The sequence below is a fragment of the Mastacembelus armatus genome, chromosome 13, assembly GCF_900324485.2.
Source record: "Mastacembelus armatus chromosome 13, fMasArm1.2, whole genome shotgun sequence".
Classification (NCBI taxonomy): Eukaryota; Metazoa; Chordata; class Actinopteri; order Synbranchiformes; family Mastacembelidae; genus Mastacembelus; species Mastacembelus armatus.
Window position 1 is genome coordinate 25,098,963 of NC_046645.1, and position 24,364 is coordinate 25,123,326.

Consider the following 24,364-nt stretch of genomic DNA (forward strand, 5'->3'; position numbering starts at 1 on the left):
AAGTGATTCGTTCAGATTCAACAGGAATTCAACCGACTATTCCCAGGATCCTTCAGCAAGTGGGACCATCCACTGTGACATCAGTGTGCCGCTGTGGGCGTCCTCTGTCTTAAAGTGTTGAAACAAAGTCAAAGCAGAGTTGAGACTCAGTCAGGAGAGACTCTCAGGTTGACTAAAGCAGAACAGCAGGTGAATGTTCAGACTCACACACTGTCACTAGTGTCTTATCAGTAGTTTCAAAGCTGTGCATCATTTTTGACTTTGAAAAGGAAATGATACATCTGGGAACTTGTTCAAACTGTATCATGATAATGAATGTGTTCAGTATTACTACACTGACTTATGTCCATATGTGCTTGATGGTTAAGTTGCACATTGTGCTGGCTCAGTCCAAATTTAAGGTGGTTAAATTTTTAATGTACATCAAAAGGTAACATACTTCTTGTTTGTGTGTATAGTGGAAGCAGAGGAAGCATCATGATAAACTCAACACAAATTTCATATTTCACACTTGCAGCCTACTTTGATACAGGGGTTTTTAAATACTTACTTTTTACGTTAATTTTGTCTTTATATGTTTTTATTGTTTGTGCCAATTTATTGCTGATTGTAGTGATCTGTATGAACAGAAGCTTACATGAGCCCATGTACATTTTAATGTGCAGCCTGTTTGTAAATGGACTGTATGGTAGTACATGGTTGTTTCCATTCCTTATGATTCAGATCTTTTTAGACAGTCACATTGTTTCTGCTTCAGTTTGTTTTCTGCAGATTTTCTGTGTTTACTCTTATGGAGCTGTAGAATATTTAAACTTAGCTTTCATGTCTTATGACCGATACCTTGCTATCTGTGATCCCTTACATTATAACACACGTATGACATATAACAAGGTTGCCATGTTTATTTTTCTAACATGGTTTTACCCTTGCCTTGGAGTGTTAGTTTTGCTGTCTTTGGCTTTACCTTTACAGCTGTGTGGGAACATCATTTACAAAGTTTACTGCGATATCCACTCTGTTACCAAGCTTGCTTGCTTTAGTACCAGTTTAATTAACATTTATGGTCTCATGATTACTTTTAGCACAATTGTTGGCTGTTTACTTTCAATCATGTACACATACATGAGGATTCTTCAGGTGTGTCTTTCTGGTTCAGAACAGACCAGACAGAAAGCTGTCAGTACCTGCACACCTCACCTTGCTGCCCTTCTGAATTTTTCTGTCGGGGCTTGCTTTGAAATAATACAGAGTAGATATAATATGAGCGGTGTACCAAATATGTTACGAATTTTTTTATCATTATACTTTCTTACATGCCCCCCGCTCTTCAATCCTGTAATGTACGGCCTGAAAATGTCCAAAATCCGTAACATATGTAAAAGTCTGATTTCGAAAGTGGACACTTCAAATTAAGTTGTCCTACATGTTTCTTATTTGCATTGAGCTGTATAGAATTGAATTGAACTGTGCTGTTCAACCAGTTTTCTTCTGTGACCGCAAGAAGATACCCAAAGTCGTTGAAAGAATAGTGTGCACCATGTCATCTCAGACTGAGCAATAAGTTGATTGTATATTCTAGTACCTGTCATCTTTACAGTATACACATTACATAATGTGTATACATGTAAAATTATGTAAATATACATAGGTGGTGAGAGGCCGACGTGTGTGTGTCCAAGTCTTTCCAGGTGAAAAGTACCTCACAAGTCATTTAACCAGTCCCATGCTGAAGGGCCTCAGGCATTTTCCAGTATTAGAGCATCGCCTTCCTCACCATTATAAGTCCATAGGTGAAGAATTGTTAGTTGGCTATTGTTTCTACTTTGCTGAGAATAATGATTGTGGGATCAGGTTGTTTTGTTAATCCTGGAACTTTAGAGACAGTGTTTTAGATTCTCCCTCACAGTTGAGTCAGCTTAGGGGACAAGACCATCTGTCATGTTGTGGTGACACCTCAGGAACATTAATAGGATCGTCACTTCAGGAAAATCTGCTATGGGTAGAAACAAAGCAGCTTTATCACTGTTTAAAAATTTGATTTCTCCCTCAGACATTCACACTGTGTCTGTTCCCTTTTGTTTCCTGCAGGTTAATTGTGTTTATTCTTATGGAGCTGTAGAATTTTTAAACTTAGCCATCATGTGTTATGACAGATACCTCTTTATCTGTTATCTGTCATGATATGTTTGAGTTCCTCATTACAGCTGTGTGGGAACATTATTTACAACGTTTACAGTGACAACTACTCCATAATTGAACTGGCATGTTTTGATACCACTGTAATGAACATATATTGGCTCATTGTGGCTTTTCTTACAATCATTGTTCCTGTTTTTTTAATCCTGTACACATACATGAGGATTCTTAAAGTGTGTTTTTCTGGTTCTAAACACACCAGACAGAAAGCTGTCAGTACCTGCACACCTCACCTTGCTTCTCTGCTCAACTTCTCTTGGGGGTTTCCTTTGAAATTGTACAGAAAAGGTTTGATATGAGCAGTGTGCCAAATATTCTGAAGATTTTCTTATCATTATACTTTCTTGCATTCCAGCCGCTCTTCAATCCTGTAATGTACGGCCTGAAGCTGTCCAGAATCCATCTCATATGTAAAAGTTTGATATCAGAAGTGGCCTCGTTCCAGGCTTAAAATCAAAGTAGACTGAGATCATGATGTTTTTGCTTTATCCTTTAGATCTCTCTCTCTGTTAAGGTCTGTTTAGGCTTGCCTTTGAATGGTTGTCTTTTTGTCCATTCATTAACTACAATTTCGATGAGATCTGCTTAGTTTGAGGCTTTTGAGATGTGTCTTATTGCTTTTTGTTACAACTGAATTTCTCTGCCAGGGGAACAATAAAATGTTATCTAATATAATCCAGTTAAGGTAATTGAGAACAGCCTACAGAAGGCTCAGTTTGTAGTAGGACCAATTGTATAAAAATGGTATTATCAGCATAAAATGAAAATTGCAGTGTTAAATTTCTGACATATCACATTCACAAGATCAGCATGGATGAACATGAGGTCACTATGACCTTGACCCTTGAGCACCCAAATCTAATCAGTTCCACTTTAAGGCCAAGTAGACCCTCATCCAATCCATTCCAGTCCACTTTATTTATAGAGCACATTTAAAACAACTAGGCTGATCAACATGCTTAGCATAGTGCAGTTAAATTTCTACAATGAAACTAGAAAAAAAGAAAAATATAAACAATAAAATAAACACAAATAAAACCAATCAGCAATAAATAAAAATAATAAAAAGAAAATAACCTAAATAACATCTTCGGAATCTCCAGGAGCAGCTGATCAGTTGACTTGAGGGACTTTGCAGGGGCGTAGGGATTCAAAAGCTCCAAGATATAAAGGGGGACAAAACCAATAAGAGCTTTAAAAACAAACAATAAAATCTTAAAATCAACTCTAAAATGGACCGGAGGCCAGTGAAGAGAGACTAAAATAGGTGTAATATGCTCATGCTTATGGGTACTGGTTAAGAGCATTCGGTACTAGCTGTAAGAGAGTGAGTGAAGATTGAATGACACCTGCATACAGGGCATTACAATAGTCAAGCCATGTTGTGATAAAAGCGTGTATGACAGATTCAGTACACTCTGTACTTTTAAGGCTAGACTTAAAACCTTCCTCTTTGACAAAGCATATAGTTAGGGCTGGCTTCAGGCAACCCTGAACCATCCCTTAGTTAGTTATGCTGCTATAGGCCTAGACTGCCCGAGGACCATTGGTGCACTGAGCTCCCCTACCCTACCCGCCCCCCCCCTCCCCCTTCTCTCCGACCTCATGTATATTCCACCATTGAATGTTACTAACCTTGTGCTCTCTCTCTCCCCTAGTTTGTGCTCTCTCCCTCCCTCTCTCTCTCTCTCTCTCTGTACCTTCTGCAGGTGTCCCTGGTCCTGGAGCTGTTTATCGCTGATGTGCAGTTACTGGCCCCACCAACCTGCAGTGTCTATTTGTTGTTTATTGTTGCTGTTCTTTTCTCTCTGCTCTATCCACTCACCCCAACCGGTCGAGGCAGATGGCCGCCCAAACTGAGCCCGGTTCTGCTGGAGGTTTTTTTCTTCCGTTAAAGGGAGTTTTTTCCTCTCCACTGTCGCCAAGTGCTTGCTCATAAGGGAATTGTTGGGTTTTTAGTTTTAGTAAAGTGCCTTGAGATGATTTGTATTGTGATTTGGCGCTATACAAATAAAATTGAATTGAATTGAATTGAATTCAAAATTTGACATAGATAAATATGGTTTAACTTTGGATAAAAGCTTTTACAACATTGTTAATCTGTTTGTCCAGTTTAAAGTGATGGTCCATTTTCACACCAAAGTTTGTCACTACAGGCTTGACAAATGGCTAAAGTGGGGCCAGGTCCAAAAGCGAGTCAGAGGAGACTTTACTACTGAAAATGAAAAGAAATGCCATTTTCTTTTTTAAATGGAACCAAGAGGTACAAAGAAAACAGGATGGTCCCAAGAATCGAGCCTTGGGGGACACCATACAGGAGATGAGATGGGGTCCCCAAGGCTTACCCTAAAACTCCTCTTAGATAGGTATGACCTGAACCACTTCAAGGCTGCAACTTTGATCCCCACACAATATTCCAGGCATGAGATCAATATAGCATGATCTACAGTGTAATTAAAAGATAATTAAAACCCTTAGATGTGCCGATTCTGTGCTGGGAAAAGCTTTAAAACCTGACTGGAACACCTCAAGAATGCCATGAGAATCTAGAAAAATCTGCAATTCTAGAAGCACAGCCCTTTCTAGAATCTTAGATATAAAAGGGAGCTTATAGATGGGTCGGTAATTTGACAGCACAGAGGGCTCCAGACTGGGTTTTTTCAATTGAGGCTGCAGCACAGCCCATTTAAAATATAAGGGAACAATACCAAATGACAAACTGCTATTTATGATCTCCAGAATGTTAGTCCCAATTGTGCCTCTTTAAAAAGCCAAGGTGGAATGATATCAGAGGGAGAGGCAGAGGGTTTCAAATGGGCCACAATATCTGTAAGAGACTTCAGAGACAGTGGCTTAAAATGATCAGAAGTAGCAGTACAAGGTAAAATGACAGAAAGGTCAAAAGAGGGTGGAATTCTAGGACGGAATTCTAGCTCTAATTCTGTTTTTTTTTGTTCACAAAAAAGTGGAGAAACTATTCACAGGTCGCAGGGGAAGTCTCACAATTAGTGGGTTGGGGAGAATGAAGAATGGAGTTTACAGTTTTAAAAAGAACACAAAGTTTATGACAATTATTTAAAATTCTTACATGTATTTCAATTTTTCATCTTTAACTACGGTCTGGTGATTGAGCCAACTGTCATTAAGAATGTCATAGGACACTTGTATCTTTTTTCCTCCTACGCTTGGCCCTCGTGCACTCGTCTGGCAGAGCGTGTTATGTCATTTAGCCAAGGTTCAAATTTGGGTTAGAATGCATAGTTTTAAGAGGTGAAACGGAATCTATGACATTACTACATAGGGAGAGAAATGAGGTAGTTAGCTTGCTTGTATCTACGCACACGTTCAATTCAATTCAATTCAATTTTATTTGTATACCACCAAATCACAATACAAATCATTGCAAGGCACTTTACAAAAACTAAAACTAAAAACCCAACAATTCCCTTATGAGCAAGCACTTGGCGACAGTGGAGAGGAAAAACTCCCTTTAACGGAAGAAAAAACCTCCAGCAAAACCGGGCTCAGTTTGGGTGGCCTTCTGCCTCGACCGGTTGGGGTGAGTGGATAGAGCAGAGAGAAAAGAACAGCAACAATAAACAACAAATAGACACTGCAGGTTGGTGGGACCAGTAACTGCACATCAGCGATATACAGCTCCAGGACCAGGGACACCTGCAGAAGGTACAGAGAGAGAGTGAGAGAGAGAGAGCACAAGGTTAGTAACATTCAATGATGGAATATACATGTGAGGGGGGAGGAGAGGGGAAGGGAAGGGAAGGGAGTGTTAGGGTTAGGGCAGGGGAGCTCAGTGCACCGATGGTCCTTGGTCAGTCTAGGCCTATAGCAGCATAACTAAGGGATGGTTCAGGGTTACCTGAAGCCAGCCATAACTTTACGCTTTGTGAAAGAGGAAGGTTTTAAGTCTAGTCTTAAAAGTACAGAGAGTGTCTGCCTCCTGAACCCAGACTGGGAGCTGGTTCCACAGGGGAGAAGCTTGATAGCTAAAGGCTCTGCCTCCCAGTCTGCTTTTGGAAACTCTGGGAACCACAAGTAGACCTGCACTCTGAGAGTGAAGTGCTCTATTGGGATAATATGGTACTATGAGTTCTTTAAGGTATGAAGGAGCTTTATCATGAAGGGATTTGTATGTGAGAAGAAGGATCTTAAATTCCATTCTGTAGTTTACAGGGAGCCAATGAAGAGACGCTAATATAGGAGAAATATGATCTCTCTTGGTAGTTCCTGTCAGGACTCTGGCTGCAGCATTCTGGATTAACTGGAGGCTTTTTATGGAGATAATGGGACATCCAGATAGTAATGAGTTACAGTAATCTAGCCTTGAGGTAACAAATACATGGACCAGTTTTTCTGCATCATTTTGAGACAGGATGTTCCTAATTTTGGCAATGTTGCACAGGTGAAAGAATGCAGTTCTAGAGATTTGTTTTATGTTTGACTTAAAAGACTTGATCTTGTCAAACTTCCTGGACTTCCTGGTCAAAAATAACTCCAAGGTTTTTCACAGTAGTGCTGGAGGCCAGGGCTATGCCATCTAAAGTAGCTATAATTTTAGAAAAGTTTATTTCTGAGGTTTTTAGGCCCAAATACAGTACCTTCTGTTTTCTCTGAATTTAAAAGTAGGACGTTACTGGTCATCCAGGCCTTTATGTCAGTTAGACACGCTTGAAGTCTGGTTAACTGGCATATGACATAGCCTAACGGAAGCATGTACAGGGTGAACAGAATCGGTCCTAGCACAGAGCCTTGTGGAACTCCATAACTAACTTTTGTGCGTGTGGAAGGTTCATCATGGACATGAACAAACTGGAATCTGTCTGATAAATAGGATTGGAACCATTTTAACACTGTTCCTCTGATACCAGTCCCATGCTCCAGTCTCTGTAATAGGATGTTGTAGTCAATAGTGTCGAATGCAGCACTAAGGTCTAGGAGGACAAGTATAGAAACAAATCCATTATCTGAGGGTAAGAGAAGATCGTTGGTGACTTTTTACAGTGCTCTTTCTGTACTATGATGTGCTCTAAATCCTAATTGAAAATCTTCAAATAGTTCATTCCTGTGTAAGTGGTCTGAAAGTTGCTTAGCAACAGTTTCTTCTAGGATTTTAGAAATAAATGGTAGGTTGGATATTGGTCTATAATTAGCCAAGACTCCTGGATCAAGACTTTTTGAGTAAAGGTTTGAATACTGCAGTCTTAAAGGCCTGTGGTATGTAGCCTGATACCAGAGATAAATTTACTAAGTCTAATAAAGATGAGTTAATTAATGGCAGGGTGTCTTTAACCCTCTGGGGTCTGAGGGGGTTTTGGGGGCCTGGACAAATTTTGACATGTCCTGACATTTGTGCTTTTTTCAGTGTCTTTTAAACATATTAATGTCTAAAGTCTAATAACACTGTAATCAGCACAAAATTGGCTACAATAATATGTGAGCAGCAAGTTTATACATGATTGTGTTTTTGAGAAAAAAGTGTTTATGCATGGTTAGTGAAAAACTACAATTTTTTACTCACTGAAATAAGACCATAAAACACAAACAGAACATTGGTTCACAAAACTTTGGAGACCAGCATGTTGTAGGCTAAAGTGTTTACTTCAGAGTGCTGTGAATGTCATCTTGTTCACACATTCACAGTAAACAATACACTGATTTAAATTTTCTAAGACACTTTTTGTCCAGAAAGGCCATATGCGAGAGGGTGTGTCTGAGGATGAATAGTCATGTGATTTACCTGAAAAGAAAAAAGACGCACTGAACGACCAGACATAATGAGCCTTTCAGTCAATGTAGATGGGAGGGGATTAGTGCAGCACAATACAAAACAATGAGGAGCCAAACGATCCTCATTTGAGTTAAAATCAGTGTTTTTACTCTGAGGACAAGGTAAACTGTTTGTCTCTGTGTGGAATACAAGAAGCGCTTCTTCACGTCCGTGACGCGCCATCATCCAAACGCACAGAAAAAGTGAGTAAATTCTATGATGAAGTTTGACGTTTTATGTCATTTCTCGGTGGTGTGCACATATTTACCTGGTTCACCTGAGATTATTTACATGTGAACAGTGGACAGTGTACAAGGCGGGACCGCATTACCTGTAATGAGGTGAGACAGGAAAAAACGGACTTCTCCTTACATTCATACGAATTAAATCAAAAGTGATGATTTGTTTTCGACTTGAATTGTTTCACTTAAAAGAAAACATTTCAAGCTTTCTAGCCATATAATTCTTATTTTTATGAGGCAAGTATTCGCTGAGATTGTGGTTGTTTTATTTACGCGTCTGTGAAGAGAAATGGCAGAGACAGAAAAGGCCGAAAGCGCACCCTGTCGGCTTTTTTTATTTAAAAAAAGCACAACGTTTTGTTGTTATTATGATGGTATACCACTAAAACTAGACCCTTTACAGATTTGAATGATATACTTCTTTTATCTGTACGATCAGAATTGACGGAGTAATTTAAGTTTGTTTCGGCCTTATCAGGAAAAGATGCGTCAAAATGCGCAGGCGCGTGCGTCGACCCCAGAGGGTTAAGCAGTCTAGTCGGGAATGGGGTCTAAGAGACACGTTGATGATTTAGATGAAGCAACTACTGATGTAAATTCAGATTGTTCTTATTTTCCTCTATTAGGGATGAATAGTATGCAGTTCTGGCTTTATGGAGAGTGTTTTTAACTTAATAAACTGTTTTAACAGGCTAGAAAGATTTCCTCTAAGTTTGCTGCATGATCCATCATCTCAAATTCAAAAGTTATTAAAGAATGATCTGACAAAACAGGATTTTGGGTAAAAACTATTAAATGTTCAATTTCAATGCCATAGGTCAGAACAAGATCAAGGGTGTGATTGAAACAGTGGGTGGGTTTATTAACATTTGAATGAAACCAATTGAATCTAATATTGAATTGAATACAGTGCAGAGGCTGTTATTTTCAACATCTACATGAATGTTAAAATCTCCCACTATAATGACTTTATCTGATCTAAGCACTAAATCAGACAGGAAGTCAGGGAATTCAGTTAAAAACTCTGAGTAAGGAACAGGTGGACGGTACAAAATGACAAGTAGAACTGGTTTTTGTGTTTTCTAGTTTGTATGTGAGAGACTAAGAGTGAAGCTCTCAAATGAGTTATAACTGTTCTGAGGATGAAAGTTTAATAATAAGTTTGACTGGAAGATTGCAGCTACTCCTCCACCTCGACCTGTGCTTCGAGGAACATGATAATTTTTATGACTGAGGGGGGTTGATTCATTCAGACTGACATATCCATCCTGCTGTAACCAGGTTTCAGTAAGATAAAGTAGGTCAATTTGGTGATCAGTTATCAAATCATTTACTAACAGAGATTTAGATGAAAGAGACCTAATATTTAATAATCCACATCTGACTCTTCTGTTTTTCTGTTCAATAAGAGGAGTGGTCTTAATTTTTGTTAGGTTTTTATGAATAACTCCTCTTCTGTTAACTTCTGATTTATTTGATTTATATGTTCGAGGGGCAGACACAATCTCTATGCTGTTTGAGGGGTCGACGCCTCTAAGGAAACTGCAGAGAGGTGTTTTAGACTCTGCATCCCGGTCTGCATCCCGGTCCCCACTCTGGATTGTCAGGCTTTACACAGCACACAGTCATACTTAGTCATGATTTCTGACAGGAAATCAGAGAAGCTACCGGTGAAGTCTTTGTTGTATTTGGGAGGGCGATATTTGACAGCACACAGAATGGGGCTGAAAGCGCCCCACTTCAAATTTGCACAGCTCAAACGACGATACAAAAAACAATGGTAGCTGCTTACAGTGGTATTTCTCCTTAAACATGACAGCAACACCCCCGCCTTGAACTGTATTCATGGGAGCATTAAGCCGTGCACCGGCAGGGGATCCAGGAATCCACAGCTGCGCAGAAATCAGGTACCAGGCAGCTGTTGACAGGTGCTAGAAAGCACCAGGAAGCAAGTTTGAGATAATTTAAACCACAATGCCTCCAGAGACTACGAGGAACATACTATATAGGTCCACCCCCTATACGCCGTCAATGGTAACATTACGGGCGACATCACACTACATAGGTCCACCACCTATACACCATGAGTGGTAACATTACGGGCGATGTCACACTATATAGGTCCACCCCCTATACACCGTGAGTGGTAACATTACGGGCGACGTCACACTATGTAGGTCCACCCCCTATACACCGTCAATGGTAACACTACCAGTAGTGTATAATGGTTTGTTTTCTGGGCTATTAAGGGGGGTCAAATATGGTGGTTTATTGATAGTCATAAATCAAGATATAAAACAATAAAAACGACGTCACGCTCTCCTCCCACCGGGTGGCGCTATTTCCTATTGGATGTGACGTTGTTTCTAGGATGTGGCGTGATATACTGTATAAATGTGGTTGCGTGTTGTCCCTGCAGTGTGATTTTATCTAAGGCTGACTTCAGTAACCATGGGTCACAGCGGTGTGTCTAGCGGGATCGGAAGCGGAAGCGGTGTCGGTCGTGTTGGCGGAAACAGCGGCAAAGGGGGCGCAGAGTGCGACTTAGGTACGTGTCGTGCTGCTGTTCCTAACGCGCCACGAAAACTGCGTAGAAGGCATGTGTCTAGCGGGACTACGGGTCTCTGCGAGTTGCTGTATGAGGGCGCTACAGGATACGTTTACAAGTTTAAATATAGTGAGGGGCGGGTGATGTTGTGTGTGGAAAACGTAGCCAGCGGTGATCAGCGGGGTCTGGGTGGGACACATAGCATGCACATAAAGGATTGGGCATTATTTCTCAATGTGGTATGTCCTGACCTCAACCAACGGGGTGTTGAGAACAAGGCTTATGTCACCCAGTGGGCCAGTTCTGATGGTCTAGAGTTATACAGGGTGCTCGCCAATCATTTTGACGCGTATGCTACAGATTTTATTTTGATAAGAGTGCCAGGAGTCTTGGCTAATTATAGACCAATATCCAACCTGCCATTTATTTCTAAAATCCTAGAAAAAGCTGTTGCTAAGCAGCTATCAGACCACTTACACAGGAATGAACTATTTGAAGATTTCCAATCAGGATTTAGAGCACATCATAGTACAGAAACAGCACTGTTGAAAGTTACCAACGATCTTCTCTTAGCCTCAGATAATGGACTTGTTTCGATACTTGTCCTCCTAGACCTTAGTGCAGCATTCGACACCATTGACCACAACATCTTATTACAGAGACTGGAGCATGTGATTGGTATCAGAGGAACAGCGTTAAAGTGGTTCCAATCCTATTTATCGGACAGATTCCAGTTTGTTCATGTCCATGATGAACCTTCCACACGAACAAAAGTTAGTTATGGAGTTCCACAAGGTTCTGTGCTAGGACCGATTCTGTTCACCCTGTACATGCTTCCTTTAGGATATATCATTAGGAAGCACTCTATTAATTACCACTGCTATGTGGATGACACTCAGTTATATCTATCTATTAAACCTGTTAGCACAAACCAGTTAACCAGACTTCAAGCCTGTCTAACTGACATAAAGGCTTGGATGACCAGTAACTTTTTACTTTTAAACTCGGAGAAAACAGAAGTCATTATATTTGGGCCTAAAAACCTCAGAAATAACTTTTCTAAAATTATAGCTACTCTAGATGGCATAGCCCTGGCCTCCAGCACTACTGTAAAAAACCTTGGAGTTATTTTTGACCAGGACATGTCCTTTAACTCACACATAAAAGAAATTTCTAGAACTGCATTCTTTCACCTGCGCAACATTTCCAAAATTAGGAATATCCTGTCTCAAAATGATGCAGAAAAACTAGTCCATGCATTTGTTTCCTCAAGGCTAGATTACTGTAACTCATTACTATCTGGATGTCCTAATATCTTAATAAAAAGCCTCCAATTAATCCAGAATGCCGCAGCCAGAGTCCTGACAGGAACTAGCAAGAGAGATCATATTTCTCCTATATTGGCTTCTCTTCATTGGCTCCCTGTAAAATATAGAATAGAATTTAAAATCCTTCTTCTCACATACAAATCCCTTCATGATCAAGCTCCTTCATACCTTAAAGACCTCATAGTACCATATTATCCCAATAGACCACTTCGCTCTCAGAGTGCAGGCCTACTTGTGGTTCCCAGAGTTCTCAAAAGCAGAATGGGAGGCAGAGCCTTTAGCTATCAAGCTCCTCTCCTGTGGAACCAGCTCTCAGCCTGGGTTCAGGAGGCAGACACTCTCTGTACTTTTAAGGCTAGACTTAAAACCTTCCTCTTTGACAAAGCATATAGTTAGGGCTGGCTTCAGGCAACCCTGAACCATCCCTTAGTTAGTTATGCTGCTATAGGCCTAGACTGCCCGAGGACCATCGGTGCACTGAGCTCCCCTACCCTAACCCCCCCCTTCTCTCCCACCTCATGTATATTCCACCATTGAATGTTACTAACCTTGTGCTCTCTCTCTCCCCTAGTTTGTGCTCTCTCCCTCCCTCTCTCTCTCTCTCTCTCTCTCTCTGTACCTTCTGCAGGTGTCCCTGGTCCTGGAGCTGTTTATCGCTGATGTGCAGTTACTGGCCCCACCAACTTGCAGTGTCTATTTGTTGTTTATTGTTGCTGTTCTTTTCTCTCTGCTCTATCCACTCACCCCAACCGGTCGAGGCAGATGGCCGCCCAAACTGAGCCCGGTTCTGCTGGAGGTTTTTTTCTTCCGTTAAAGGGAGTTTTTTCCTCTCCACTGTCGCCAAGTGCTTGCTCATAAGGGAATTGTTGGGTTTTTAGTTTTAGTTTTTGTAAAGTGCCTTGAGATGATTTGTATTGTGATTTGGCGCTATACAAATAAAATTGAATTGAATTGAATTGAATTGAGTGTGCGAGAACAGGGAGAAAATCGTAGCGCGTCCTAATCATGCCGCATGTGTCGCACACCCATATCTGGTGTGGCAGAATGACTGTGTACCATGGTTTCAGGAGTTGTTTTTCATGCAGTGGGCAGACTGGTATGGGCTGCAACATGTGTTTGCCGAGATCGACGAAGCAATCAAGGAGGAAAAGGGCGTCACAGATCTTGAAGGGGTTAGGAAATGCTTGTTTTATGATAACATGGAAAATGCTGGGGAAATGTGTCACTCAGCTGCTGTGCAAATGGCGACTCAGAACCTGTGAGACAAGACAGTAAGTTTCTGCATCCTTATGCCTGTGCGAAGTATGATAGTTAGGAGTGTGTGTGTGTGTGTGTGTGTGTTTAACTGTGTTTCTTATATTTCTAAATAGAGAATGGCGGTCCCCTGTCTCTGGCGGAATTGTCTCGGGGCATTTACCCATCAGCATCGCCACAAACCGGAGAGCAGTCAGTGGTCTTTGTGAAGACGATGGAATTGGCCGTGGAGCACCTGCTGTGCAAGGCGCTTGCTCAATTTTGGGTTGACAGGGAGAAATGGTGCCAAGCGTGTTCAGTGGACTGTTTGTCCCAGGAAAATCACGAGTGTCTTTGGGGGTTCCCTGCCGACTTCCTGGTGCATTGTTTTGACCTCGTTCTGTAGAAACTCTGGACAGACGGTCCAGAGACCGGCTCTCTCAGCATTCCTGCGCAAGAGCGGCATAGTTGCTGACAATTCACGGATCACAGGGGCTGCTGAAGTTATTCTACAAAAGCTGAAGACTTCAGAAAAATGCATCAACATCGAGCCACTCCGGGGTTTCAAGAATTTTGCAGAAATTGAAAGTCTGGCAGTTCTTGTGGACACATGGACAGCAGGACTTAACTATGTCTAGTTGGTGGGAGGGTTTTGACAAAGACTGTCTTCCCGCTATTAGAAGGCCCACTTACAATCATTGTAAAAGGATGCATTAGACGCCCATCAAACTCAGAATCAGAATCAGAATCAGAATCAGAATGAGCTTTATTGCCAAGTGAGTGTGCACACACACACACATAAGGAATGTGTTTTGGTACGGGGGGGGTGTACTCCAGTGCAAACAGACATAAATACAAATGCTACAAAGGGTCAAACAGTAAACATAAATGCTACAGAAATGCTACAAAAAACTAAAAGACTAAGAGAAAAATGCACAGATAACCTGAGAAACAGGATGAAAGGGGAACTAATTGGTGTGCAAAGAGCAAGAAGGTGCAAGTGTCATAGTGCAGGTGGTGGAAGGGAATGGTGGAGAGCTACGAGTTTAAGAGTTGGATGGCCTGAGGGAAGAAGCTTCCTTTGTGCCGGGCTGTCTTGATGTTTGGAGCTCTGAAGCGCCGGCCAGACGGTAAGAGCTGGAAGAGGTGGTGACTCGGGTGGGTGGCATCCAGAGTGATTTTCCGAGCTCTTTTTCTCACTCTGGAGGTGAACAGGACTTGGAGGGTGGGTAGGGTAACACCGATGATCTTCTCAGCGGTCCGGACTGTCCTCTGAAGTCTTCGGATGTCTGATTTAGAGGCAGAACTAAACCAGACAGTGATGGAGGAGCACAGGACCGACTCGATGACCGCTGAGTAGAACTGGGTCAGCAGCGTCTGTGGAAGGTTGAACTTCTTCAGCTGGCGCAGGAAGTACAACCTCTGCTGGGCCTTCTTCGTGATGGAGTCGATGTGGAAGTTCCACTTCAGGTCCTGAGAGATGGTGGTGCCCAGGAACCTGAATGACTCCACTAGTGCCACAGTGCTGTTCATAATGGTGAGAGGGGGGTGGGTGGGGGCATTTCTCCTGAAGTCCACAACCATCTCCACTGTTTTGAGCGTGTTTAGCTCCAAGTTGTTGTGACTGCACCAGCGAGCCAGCTGCTCCACCTCCTGTCTGTATGCAGACTCTTCACCGTCCTGGATGAGACCAATGACAGTGGTGTCATCTGCAAACTTCAGGAGTTTCACAGAGGAGTCACAGGAGGTGCAGTCGTTTGTGTAGAGGGAGAAGAGCAGTGGGGAGAGAACACACCCCTGGGGGGCGCCGGTGCTGGTGATGCGGGAGCCAGAAGTAAATTTCCCCATCCTCACTAGCTGTTGCCTATCCGTCAGGAAGCTTGTAATCCACTGACAGGTGGAGTCAGGAACAGAGAGCTGGGAGAGTTTATTCTGGAGGAGTGATGGGATGATGGTGTTGAATGCTGAGCTGAAGTCCACAAACAGAATCCTTACATAAGTCCCTGGTTTGTCCAGATGTTGCAGGATGTAGTGCAGCCCCATATTGACTGCATCATCCACGGACCGATTGGATCGGTAGGCAAACTGCAGGGGGTCCAGGAAGGGTCCAGTGACGTTCTTCAGATGGGCCAACACCAGTCTTTCAAAGGACTTCATGACCACGGATGTCAGAGCCACTGGTCTGTAGTCGTTGAGTCCTGTGATTTTTGGCTTCTTGGGGATGGGAATGATGGTGGAGCGTTTGAAGCATGCAGGGACTTCACACAGCTCCAGTGATCTGTTGAAGATCAGAGAGAAGATGGGAGCCAGCTGGTCAGCACAGGTTCTGAGGCATGATGGTGAAACCCCATCTGGTCCTGGTGCTTTCCTTCTCTTCTGCTTCCTGAAGAGCCGACACACATCGTCCACACTGGTCTGAAGTATCAGAGCGGGGGAGAGGGGGTTGATGGATGGAGGTGTTAATGGTTGCTCTGGAGGACAATCAGAGCGGGTGGGGGGTGATTCAAATCTGCAATAAAACTCATTCAGATCGTTCACCAGCGTTTGATTGCCTATTGAGGAGGAGGATGGAGTCCTATAGTTGGTTATTGTCCTCAGGCCTCTCCACACTGAAGCAGAGTCGTTAGCTGTAAACTGGTTTTCCAGCTTTTTGGAGTAGCTCCTCTTAGCTGCTCTGATCTCCTTATTCAGTGTGTTCCTGGCCTGATTATACAAGACCCGATCACCACTTCTGTAGGCATCTCCTTTGGCTTTACGAAGCTGTCTGAGTTTTCCAGAGAACCATGGTTTGTCGTTGTTGTATGTTAAGAAGGTCCGGGTGGGAATGCACATGTCCTCACAGAAACTGATGTAAGATGTAACAGAGTCCGTGAGTTCATCCAGGTTTGTGGCAGCAGCTTGAAAAACACTCCAGTCAGTGCATTCAAAGCAGGCCTGTAGCTCCTGCTCTGTTTCCCTGGTCCATCTCTTGACAGTTCTCACTACAGGCTTAGCAGATTTAAGCTTTTGCCTGTATGTTGGTATGAGGTGGACCAGACAGTGGTCAGAGAGTCCTAAAGCTGCTCTGGGGACGGCGTGATATGCATCCTTTATTGTGGTGTAGCAGTGGTCCAGAGTATTCCCCTCTCTGGTGGGGCACTTGATGTGCTGCCTGAATTTTGGCAGTTCGTGGCTCAAGTGTGCTTTATTAAAGTCTCCGAGGATGATAAAAACAGAGTCCGGGTGTTGCTGCTCCGTGTTTGCGATCTCCTCAGCCAGCTGATGCAGCGCGTCGCACACGCGCGCTTGCGGGGGAATGTAAACACTGACCAGAACGCACGAGGAAAACTCCCGCGGTGAGTAGAAGGGTTTACAGTTAATGAAAAGTGCTTCCAGGTCAGGACAGCAGATCTTCTTCAACACTGTTGCATCTGTACACCAACTCTCATTGATGTAAAAGCATGTCCCACCACCGCGCGATTTCCCCGTTGCGTCTGAGTTGCGGTCCGCTCTGATCAGCTGGAATCCGGGCAGATGGAGCGCGCTGTCCGGTATGGCTCCATTAAGCCAGGTCTCCGTGAAACACAGAGCAGCAGAGTTCGAAAAGTCCTTGTTTATCCGGATAAGCAGGTGTATTTCGTCCATCTTGTTGGGTAGCGAGCGGAGATTCGCCAGGTGTATGCTGGGCAGCGCTGTCCTGAGGCCACGCTGACGAAGTTTCACCAGCGCACCAGCGCGCTTCCCGCGTTTGCGCTTTCTGAGAAGCGCAGCTGCTCCGCCAGCTAAAACGCTCCACAAAACGTCCGAATGTGCAAAAATTGGAGGAAAAATATCCTGGGAGTGCTGCCGAATGCTTAGCAGTTCAGCCCGAGTGAAACTTAATAAGTTACAGAAACAAAGTGCAGGACAAACTAGCAAAAATAACAAAACAACTGGAGAGCTCCAGACTCCAATTTAGTATCCATAAGGCAATGTTCTGTAGTCAGGCAGGACCCTGCGTTTGTTGTAGACAACGCAAACCTTCTTCACAACACTGGCATTCTGTAAATGAAACTTTCTTTTATCACGTCTGATGGTGTCAGTCTCTGTGATGATGTGCCTATCTGATTGCTGATCAGCCACAAATGATTTAACAAGCCCCACTAGAGACTCCTGAGTCACAATTGCCGCATTAGGTGAATTCAGAGTTACCCCTTTACATTTCACGTTTCTTCCCTCTCTGCATGTGGTAGGCATAGCATTTGAGGCCACCTGAGACAAACTCTGTGATGAAATCATCCTCCCCGCCCTCATCACACAACTCATCTGTCAAGTCCCCTAGGTACGGTCCTAGAGCCGGCATCCAAGACAGTGCATTTGACAAGCCCAAAATAATTTTCAATGCTGTCAAAATTTCCTACAATTTTTTCAGGATGGCCAATCGGATAATCTTTCTTAGCCTGCACAATAGGATACAGGCTTGTGAAATCAAAATAATGCACTTTTTCTCCCTCTGCACACTCTGTCACATGCAAGAGCTTCATTGCATTTGACCTACAGCGGTGATAATAGCCACTGTACAGACACATCTGCCTTATTCCAGGTACATCCCATCATATGTGAGAGCCAGAGTGTCCCGAGGCAGGAAGAGCTTCTTAAAAACACCCATACAACTTGATGCCAGAGTCGTGAACGCAAAAGGGTCAGTGTTACGCCCCAGCCTAGGGGTTACCGGAGCGTAAAACGATGTCGAGTTTTTCTCCAAACCTCTTCCGCTCTCAACAAACACGAACGAATGAACTACAATTAACAAGAATATTTATTCTGTCAAAACACAGAATACAATACAGAATGTTCAAAACAAACAAAACGCTCCATGAGCCCTACAATGTTACACGAACAATGGAAAACAAACACAAACGCTAAAGATAGCCCTACTCAAACAAAAACGCTCTGTGAGCCCTACGATATCAAACAAACGAAAATCAATAACAGAAACGCTACAATAGCCCTACGATCTCAATCAAAAGAAACAACACAAAATCACAGGTCGCTAGCCTGGAAACTCCTAAAACAAACAGGAGAAAACAAAACACAAACGTAGCCTAAGAGTCTAAATATCTAATCTAAACAACGAAAAACTACTATTACCACTAAACCTACAAAACGAAACAAAACCTAATCTCTAACTAACTAATTTACGAAAACGAAGTCGTTATCAAAATAGCTGGGAATGGCAAAGGTGGGAGAAAAGCTCTCCTGAGCAGCAGTCCGTGCTTCTTATCGTTCTTCCGGGAAGTGTTGGGCCAATCCCGGAAGTCCAATCCACGGCTTCGAGTCCACGCCCACTCCAGCATCTGACACACACACACACACACACACATACACACACACGAAATGGGGAGGGGAGAGCCAACAACACACCAACCACACACATAATGACCCCTAGGGTCATAACATCAGTCTCTGTACACTGCATGAACGCTGAGCGATAAATACTGCATGCCTGTCGCAATACTTCCACATAATTTCGACAATAATGAGCTAACTCAGCCTGCATTTTAATAGGCTTGTTTTTAACTTCATTATACCACTGCATGAATTTCACCTGCTCACTCTGGGGAATCTTGTCATACCCATAGTAGTCTGGGGAGGGGTAGGGTCCTTCTTAAAATTCATTTTCAACAGTGTTGAATTTATGAGGAAAAGTAGCCTTTGGACATACCATGAAAGCCTAAGGCGGCTAGTGTTTTAGCCAGGCTCATAGGCAGAGAGCTGTACCAATCGATCCAGCGGCAGAGGCTGTATGTACTGATGTACCATGCCTCCTCTAAGCGCCCCACAGTGTCTGCACCGGGGGGCTGAACATCTGTGTTTACCACTCTGTTTACAAGTCCTGTAAATTTTTCCACACTGCTCACAATATTTAACATTAGCACCAGGAATCATATGGTGTTTAGGGTCAGGCAGTTTGTGATTCTGGAAACACTGCATAGATTTACAAATGCGCTTGCACAAGTCACATTTGACTGTGGGACCAGGATGCTGCTCGCACATTACACCTGTGTATGCAATTATGTAGCAAGAGTGTCTCATAGGTGTTGTAACAAAATTCACAGGCATATGAGCCACCAAAAAAACCCTTAGGGTTTGTTATCAGGTAATAGTGCTCTGCATGTAGATAGAGCCAGATGGTGCAGGGATCCGTGCGTTTGGAAGCAGATCGGCTGTTTTCTGCCACCACCACTATGATGAAAAATTATTATGTTTGCATCTATTTCCCTCTCAAATCTAGTGATATCACTAAAACCCACCTGCTGTGTGGGGCAAAAACCTACAGATTCTTGTAGTTCTTTAGCCCTGTGTAATATTTCCAGAGCCCGCTCCCTAACAAGCGTAGGAATCTGTTCAGGATTGGTATCAATGTCAACATCTCTGAAATGAATAGGCTGTCTCAGCTCTATACCATCAAATGCTGGAATATCTCTGACTGTAATTAAACCTGCCCCATGCTGGAGAGCGCTAGGGCTGGAGGGATTGTTATCTGTAAACCCACCAGCCAGAGGAGGGTTTGAATCAGCATCAGCACTTCCAACAACATCATCACGCAGCATACAATGATCATATACATCCTCAGCAGGTAAACAGGGTCTGTTGCCCCGTGGAAGAAGGTTGATTCTTCGCTTGAGCTGTACAAGGCGGGTGTTTTCAGACCATCTGTTGAAATCGGCAGTACTTGGTGCATTGAGATATTCAGAGTTTGGTGGAGGATGAGTGTTCAACATTTTCATGAATTGAGCTTTTTTTGCACACATCTCAACAGCCCAGCGTGAGAATTCAGCATGTGACATTGTATTCCCGAATGTGTCATTAGCAACAGAGCTGGTATTTTGGTTGTCATACCCTGCCATTTTTGTCTAGAGAGGTGGAAAGTAGATTTTGTGTTTCTGTTACGTAGTCGGTTAACTCTGCAACTGTGTGCGAAACGTACGCTTCTAGACGTCTGTGTGATGTGACAAACTGTTTCACCCCACTGCGTCACAGAGATTTGACAATAGTTCAGCAGCGTTCTGATTTACAAGGAATGTGTTATCACCACTAGGCTGTCTAGCAACATCCGATGCACCAGCAGGTGTCACAGCTACAGAACCAATATCTAGGACTGACACACCACTAATCTCTGAAGCTGCAGAATAACAGTCATCACTGTCTGAGTCTGAGTCACTGTCTGAGTCACTGTCTGAGTCACTGTCTGAGTCACTGTCTGAGTCACTGTCTGAGTCACTGTCTGAGTCTGAAGAAGTCTCAGAGTCGCTCGTGTATGCACTACTACCTAGTAATTTAAGCATAGACAAGTGTTTGCCACACTTCCGGACCAGATCAACAGGAGGAGGAGGAGTGACACATGACGTATGCAGCAGCGACCTCTCACACGCTACCTCAGTGTGGACCCCTGACTGGAAAACAAATCGCCAAAGTTTATGTTAGGAAAACATACAGCCACATCACCTTGAGTTGAAACAGTGGATTCCTCCCGATCGCACTGAGCTGAATCAGCTGCAGCAGATTCCTCCTGAGCACACTGTGTCGATACTGCGGTATTCTCCTGATCACGCGGAAACTGCAGCTCCTGCTGCTGGTCCAGGAAGTGTGTTGCGGCTGCAGTCTCTGCAGCCCACTCTGCAGCCCACAGGTCGATCTCCTCAGCGGCTAGCGGTGTCGCTTCAACACCAATAGCGGTATTCTTCTTCTGCTCCTCCTCCTTCTTCCTTGCACCTCTTGGAGTCCTGTACGCAGGATCATCATCTAGATATAAACACAGACAAACCGGTTTTAAAAGTATTTAAATATGGTTATGAACAACCAGTTTATTTAAATGTGAGGAGGTGCATTTTTATCAATTTCCCACCATCGCTATCGTAATCACAGAATCGTATGCGCGGAGTTATCACACGCACCTGACGGAGATTCGCCAGTCTGGGGCCCTCTTCCTCCCTCAGCAGACCGTCGGGGATTGCCGGGCGTACCGACCCGCTGGGGCTTTCTCATGGCCGCCCGCTCACTGAGCCTATATTACCAGATTGTACAAAAGATAATCGGCTACACCCCACCGATAAAACAATACTTCATCTTTTTTAATATGAACCTACCGCCATATGCATACTCACCCTGACTTTTATTTCGGCTAAAATTGTTCGCTCTCTGCGTCTCTTTAAAGACAGACGGCCTCTTCGCGGCCCTGCAGGATTTTCTGCAAAGCACACCAACGATTTGTAAAAATCAGGAGTTCCTGTTAGCATTAAGCAATGGCCCTACTTTAAGCGCAAATACATACTAGAATAACTCTTACCTTTATCACGCAGGTATTCTGTGTTCCGGTTATCCAATTCAGTGCGGCCCCCAGCGCTGGATCCTGTTGAGCGATCCGTTTTTCATTAGATCCACTTCTGTAACAGTCACCCCCCAAAATAAAATACTGTATAAAAAACATTATAAAAGCATACCTTCATATCTCCAGCAACCGACTGGGGCTGAGAATCCTTATCCACCAATGAATCGGCTGCGCTACCTGATGGAGTCAGTATTTTGAAATACAACGTTTTCAATGTAGACGATCTCGTATTCTCAATTAAACCGATGAACAAAGGACACACGTACCTGAAGGAAAGACCAGCATGATTTTTCCCACAGTTTCACTAATAAACACGCGGTAGAAAAGGCCAGCTTGCGCTTAAAGCAGGTATTTAAACACCCCCCTGACCGGACGACACGTGATACATGCAGACGTAACGGTATTCATGTCAGCACGCCGCATCCCACAAACAACGTCACATGCAATAGGAAATAGCGCAGCCCAGTGGGAGAAGAGCGTGACGTCGTTTTTATTGTTTTATATCGTGATTTATGACTATCATAAAACCGCCATATTTGACCCCCCTTAATAGTCCGGAAAACAAACCATTGTACACTATACTGCTATGGGTGACGTCACACGATACAGATCAACCCCCTATACACTGTCAGTGGTGTTAACATAGCAAGCTCTACCAAGGCCTGAGCACCACTTACTCTGCACTAGCTCCTGCAGCAGGAACAGAGTCTGGATCTAAAACCACATTAAAAACTAAGGTGCTGCTGTAGCAGACTTTACACTGCATAGATTAAAGAAAAGGACAAATTCAGGATGTATTCACAAAGTGATTCGTTCAGATTCAACAGGAATTCAACCGACTATTCCCAGGATCCTTCAGTAAGTGGGACCATCCACTGTGACATCAGTGTGCCACTGTGGGCGTCCTCTGTCTTAAAGTGTTGAAACAAAGTCAAAGCAGAGTTGAGACTCAGGAGAGACTCTCAGGTTGACTAAAGCAGAACAGCAGGTGAATGTTCAGACTCACTGTCACTAGTGTCTTATCAGTAGTTTCAAAGCTGTGCATCATTTTTGACTTTGAAAAGGAAATGATACATCTGGGAACCTTTGTTCAAACTGTATCATGATAATGAATGTGTTCAGTATTACTACACTGACTTATGTCCATATGTGCTTGATGGTTAAGTTGCACATTGTGCTGGCTCAGTCCAAATTTAAGGTGGTTAAATTTTTAATGTACATCAAAAGGTAACACACTTCTTGTTTGTGTGTATAGTGGAAGCAGAGGAAGCATCATGATAAACTCAACACAAATTTCATATTTCACACTTGCTGCCTACTTTGATACAGGGGTTTTTAAATACTTACTTTTCACGTTAATTTTGTCTTTATATGTTTTTATTGTTTGTGCCAATTTATTGCTGATTGTAGTGATCTGTATGAACAGAAGCTTACATGAGCCCATGTACATTTTAATGTGCAGCCTGTTTGTAAATGGACTGTATGGTAGTACATGGTTGTTTCCATTCCTTATGATTCAGATCTTTTTAGACAGTCACATTGTTTCTGCTTCAGTTTGTTTCCTGCAGATTTTCTGTGTTCACTCTTATGGAGCTGTAGAATATTTAAACTTAGCCTTCATGTCTTATGACCGATACCTTGCTATCTGTGATCCCTTACATTATAACACACGTATGACGTATAACAAGGTTGTCATGTTTATTTTTCTAACATGGTTTTACCCTTGCCTTGGATTGTTAGTTTTGCTGTCTTTGGTTTTACCTTTACAGCTGTGTGGGAACATCATTTACAAAGTTTATTGCGATACCCACTCTGTTACCAAGCTTGCTTGCTTTAGCACCAGTTTAATTAACATTTATGGTCTCATGATTACTTTTAGCACAATTGTTGTCTGTTTACTTTCAATCATGTACACATACATGAGGATTCTTCAGGTGTGTCTTTCTGGTTCAGAACAGACCAGACAGAAAGCTGTCAGTACCTGCACACCTCACCTTGCTGCCCTTGTGAATTTTTCTGTCGGGGCTTGCTTTGAAATAATACAGAGTAGATTTAATATGAGCGGTGTACCAAATATGTTACGAATTTTTTTATCATTATACTTTCTTACATGCCCCCCGCTCTTCAATCCTGTAATGTACAGCCTGAAAATGTCCAAAATCCGTAACATATGTAAAAGTCTGATTTCGAAAGTGGACACTTCAAATTAAGTTGTCCTACATGTTTCTTATTTGCATTGAGCTGTATAGAATTGAATTGAACTGTGCTGTTCAACCAGTTTATTTCTGTGACCGCAAGAAGATTCCCAAAGTCATTGAAAGAATAGTGTGCACCATGTCATCTCAGACTGAGCAATGAGCTGAATGTACTATTGAAAGAGGTGGAATCAAAGTTACGTGTGCATTCAATACATATTAGGATATTAGTACTAAGTTGAAAGCTGAGTAAAAATCTCATGATAGGAAAGCAGAAACAGCTGAATGTTAAAGTTTAAACAGATGAGGTACTACAGTTAAAAGTTGCATTGAATTGAATTAAGTTGAAGTTTAAAATGTCTCTCTCTCTATATATATATATATATATATATATATAAACTAGAAACGTTTCACCGCTTTGTGCAAACCACACAAGCTAACAGTGAACACAGATATATTTGGCTGAGCTTGCATGCAAACAGCAAGC

General features: G+C 42.9%; 2 protein-coding genes and 1 pseudogene across 2 annotated transcripts; all 3 read left to right on the top strand.

The window, feature by feature from the left end:
* The first annotated feature begins 477 nt into the window (after window positions 1-477).
* Window positions 478-1,413, top strand: LOC113144919 (olfactory receptor 4D1-like). Its single transcript, XM_026331237.1, has one exon. It carries the CDS (start codon window positions 478-480, stop codon window positions 1,411-1,413), a length of 936 nt encoding a protein of 311 aa, XP_026187022.1.
* Window positions 1,414-1,835: 422 nt separating this feature from the next.
* LOC113135002 (olfactory receptor 52K2-like) lies at window positions 1,836-2,647 on the top strand (annotated as a pseudogene).
* Window positions 2,648-22,956: 20,309 nt separating this feature from the next.
* Window positions 22,957-23,892, top strand: LOC113125276 (olfactory receptor 4D1-like). Its single transcript, XM_026298630.1, has one exon. The coding sequence runs from the start codon at window positions 22,957-22,959 to the stop codon at window positions 23,890-23,892; it is 936 nt and encodes a 311-aa protein (XP_026154415.1).
* The last annotated feature ends 472 nt before the right edge of the window (window positions 23,893-24,364 follow it).

Bases quoted from the DNA above. Each gene is read 5' to 3' on its own strand.
- LOC113144919 (XM_026331237.1), top strand. From the start codon at position 478: ATGATAAACTCAACACAAATTTCATATTTCACACTTGCAGCCTACTTT.
- LOC113125276 (XM_026298630.1), top strand. From the start codon at position 22,957: ATGATAAACTCAACACAAATTTCATATTTCACACTTGCTGCCTACTTT.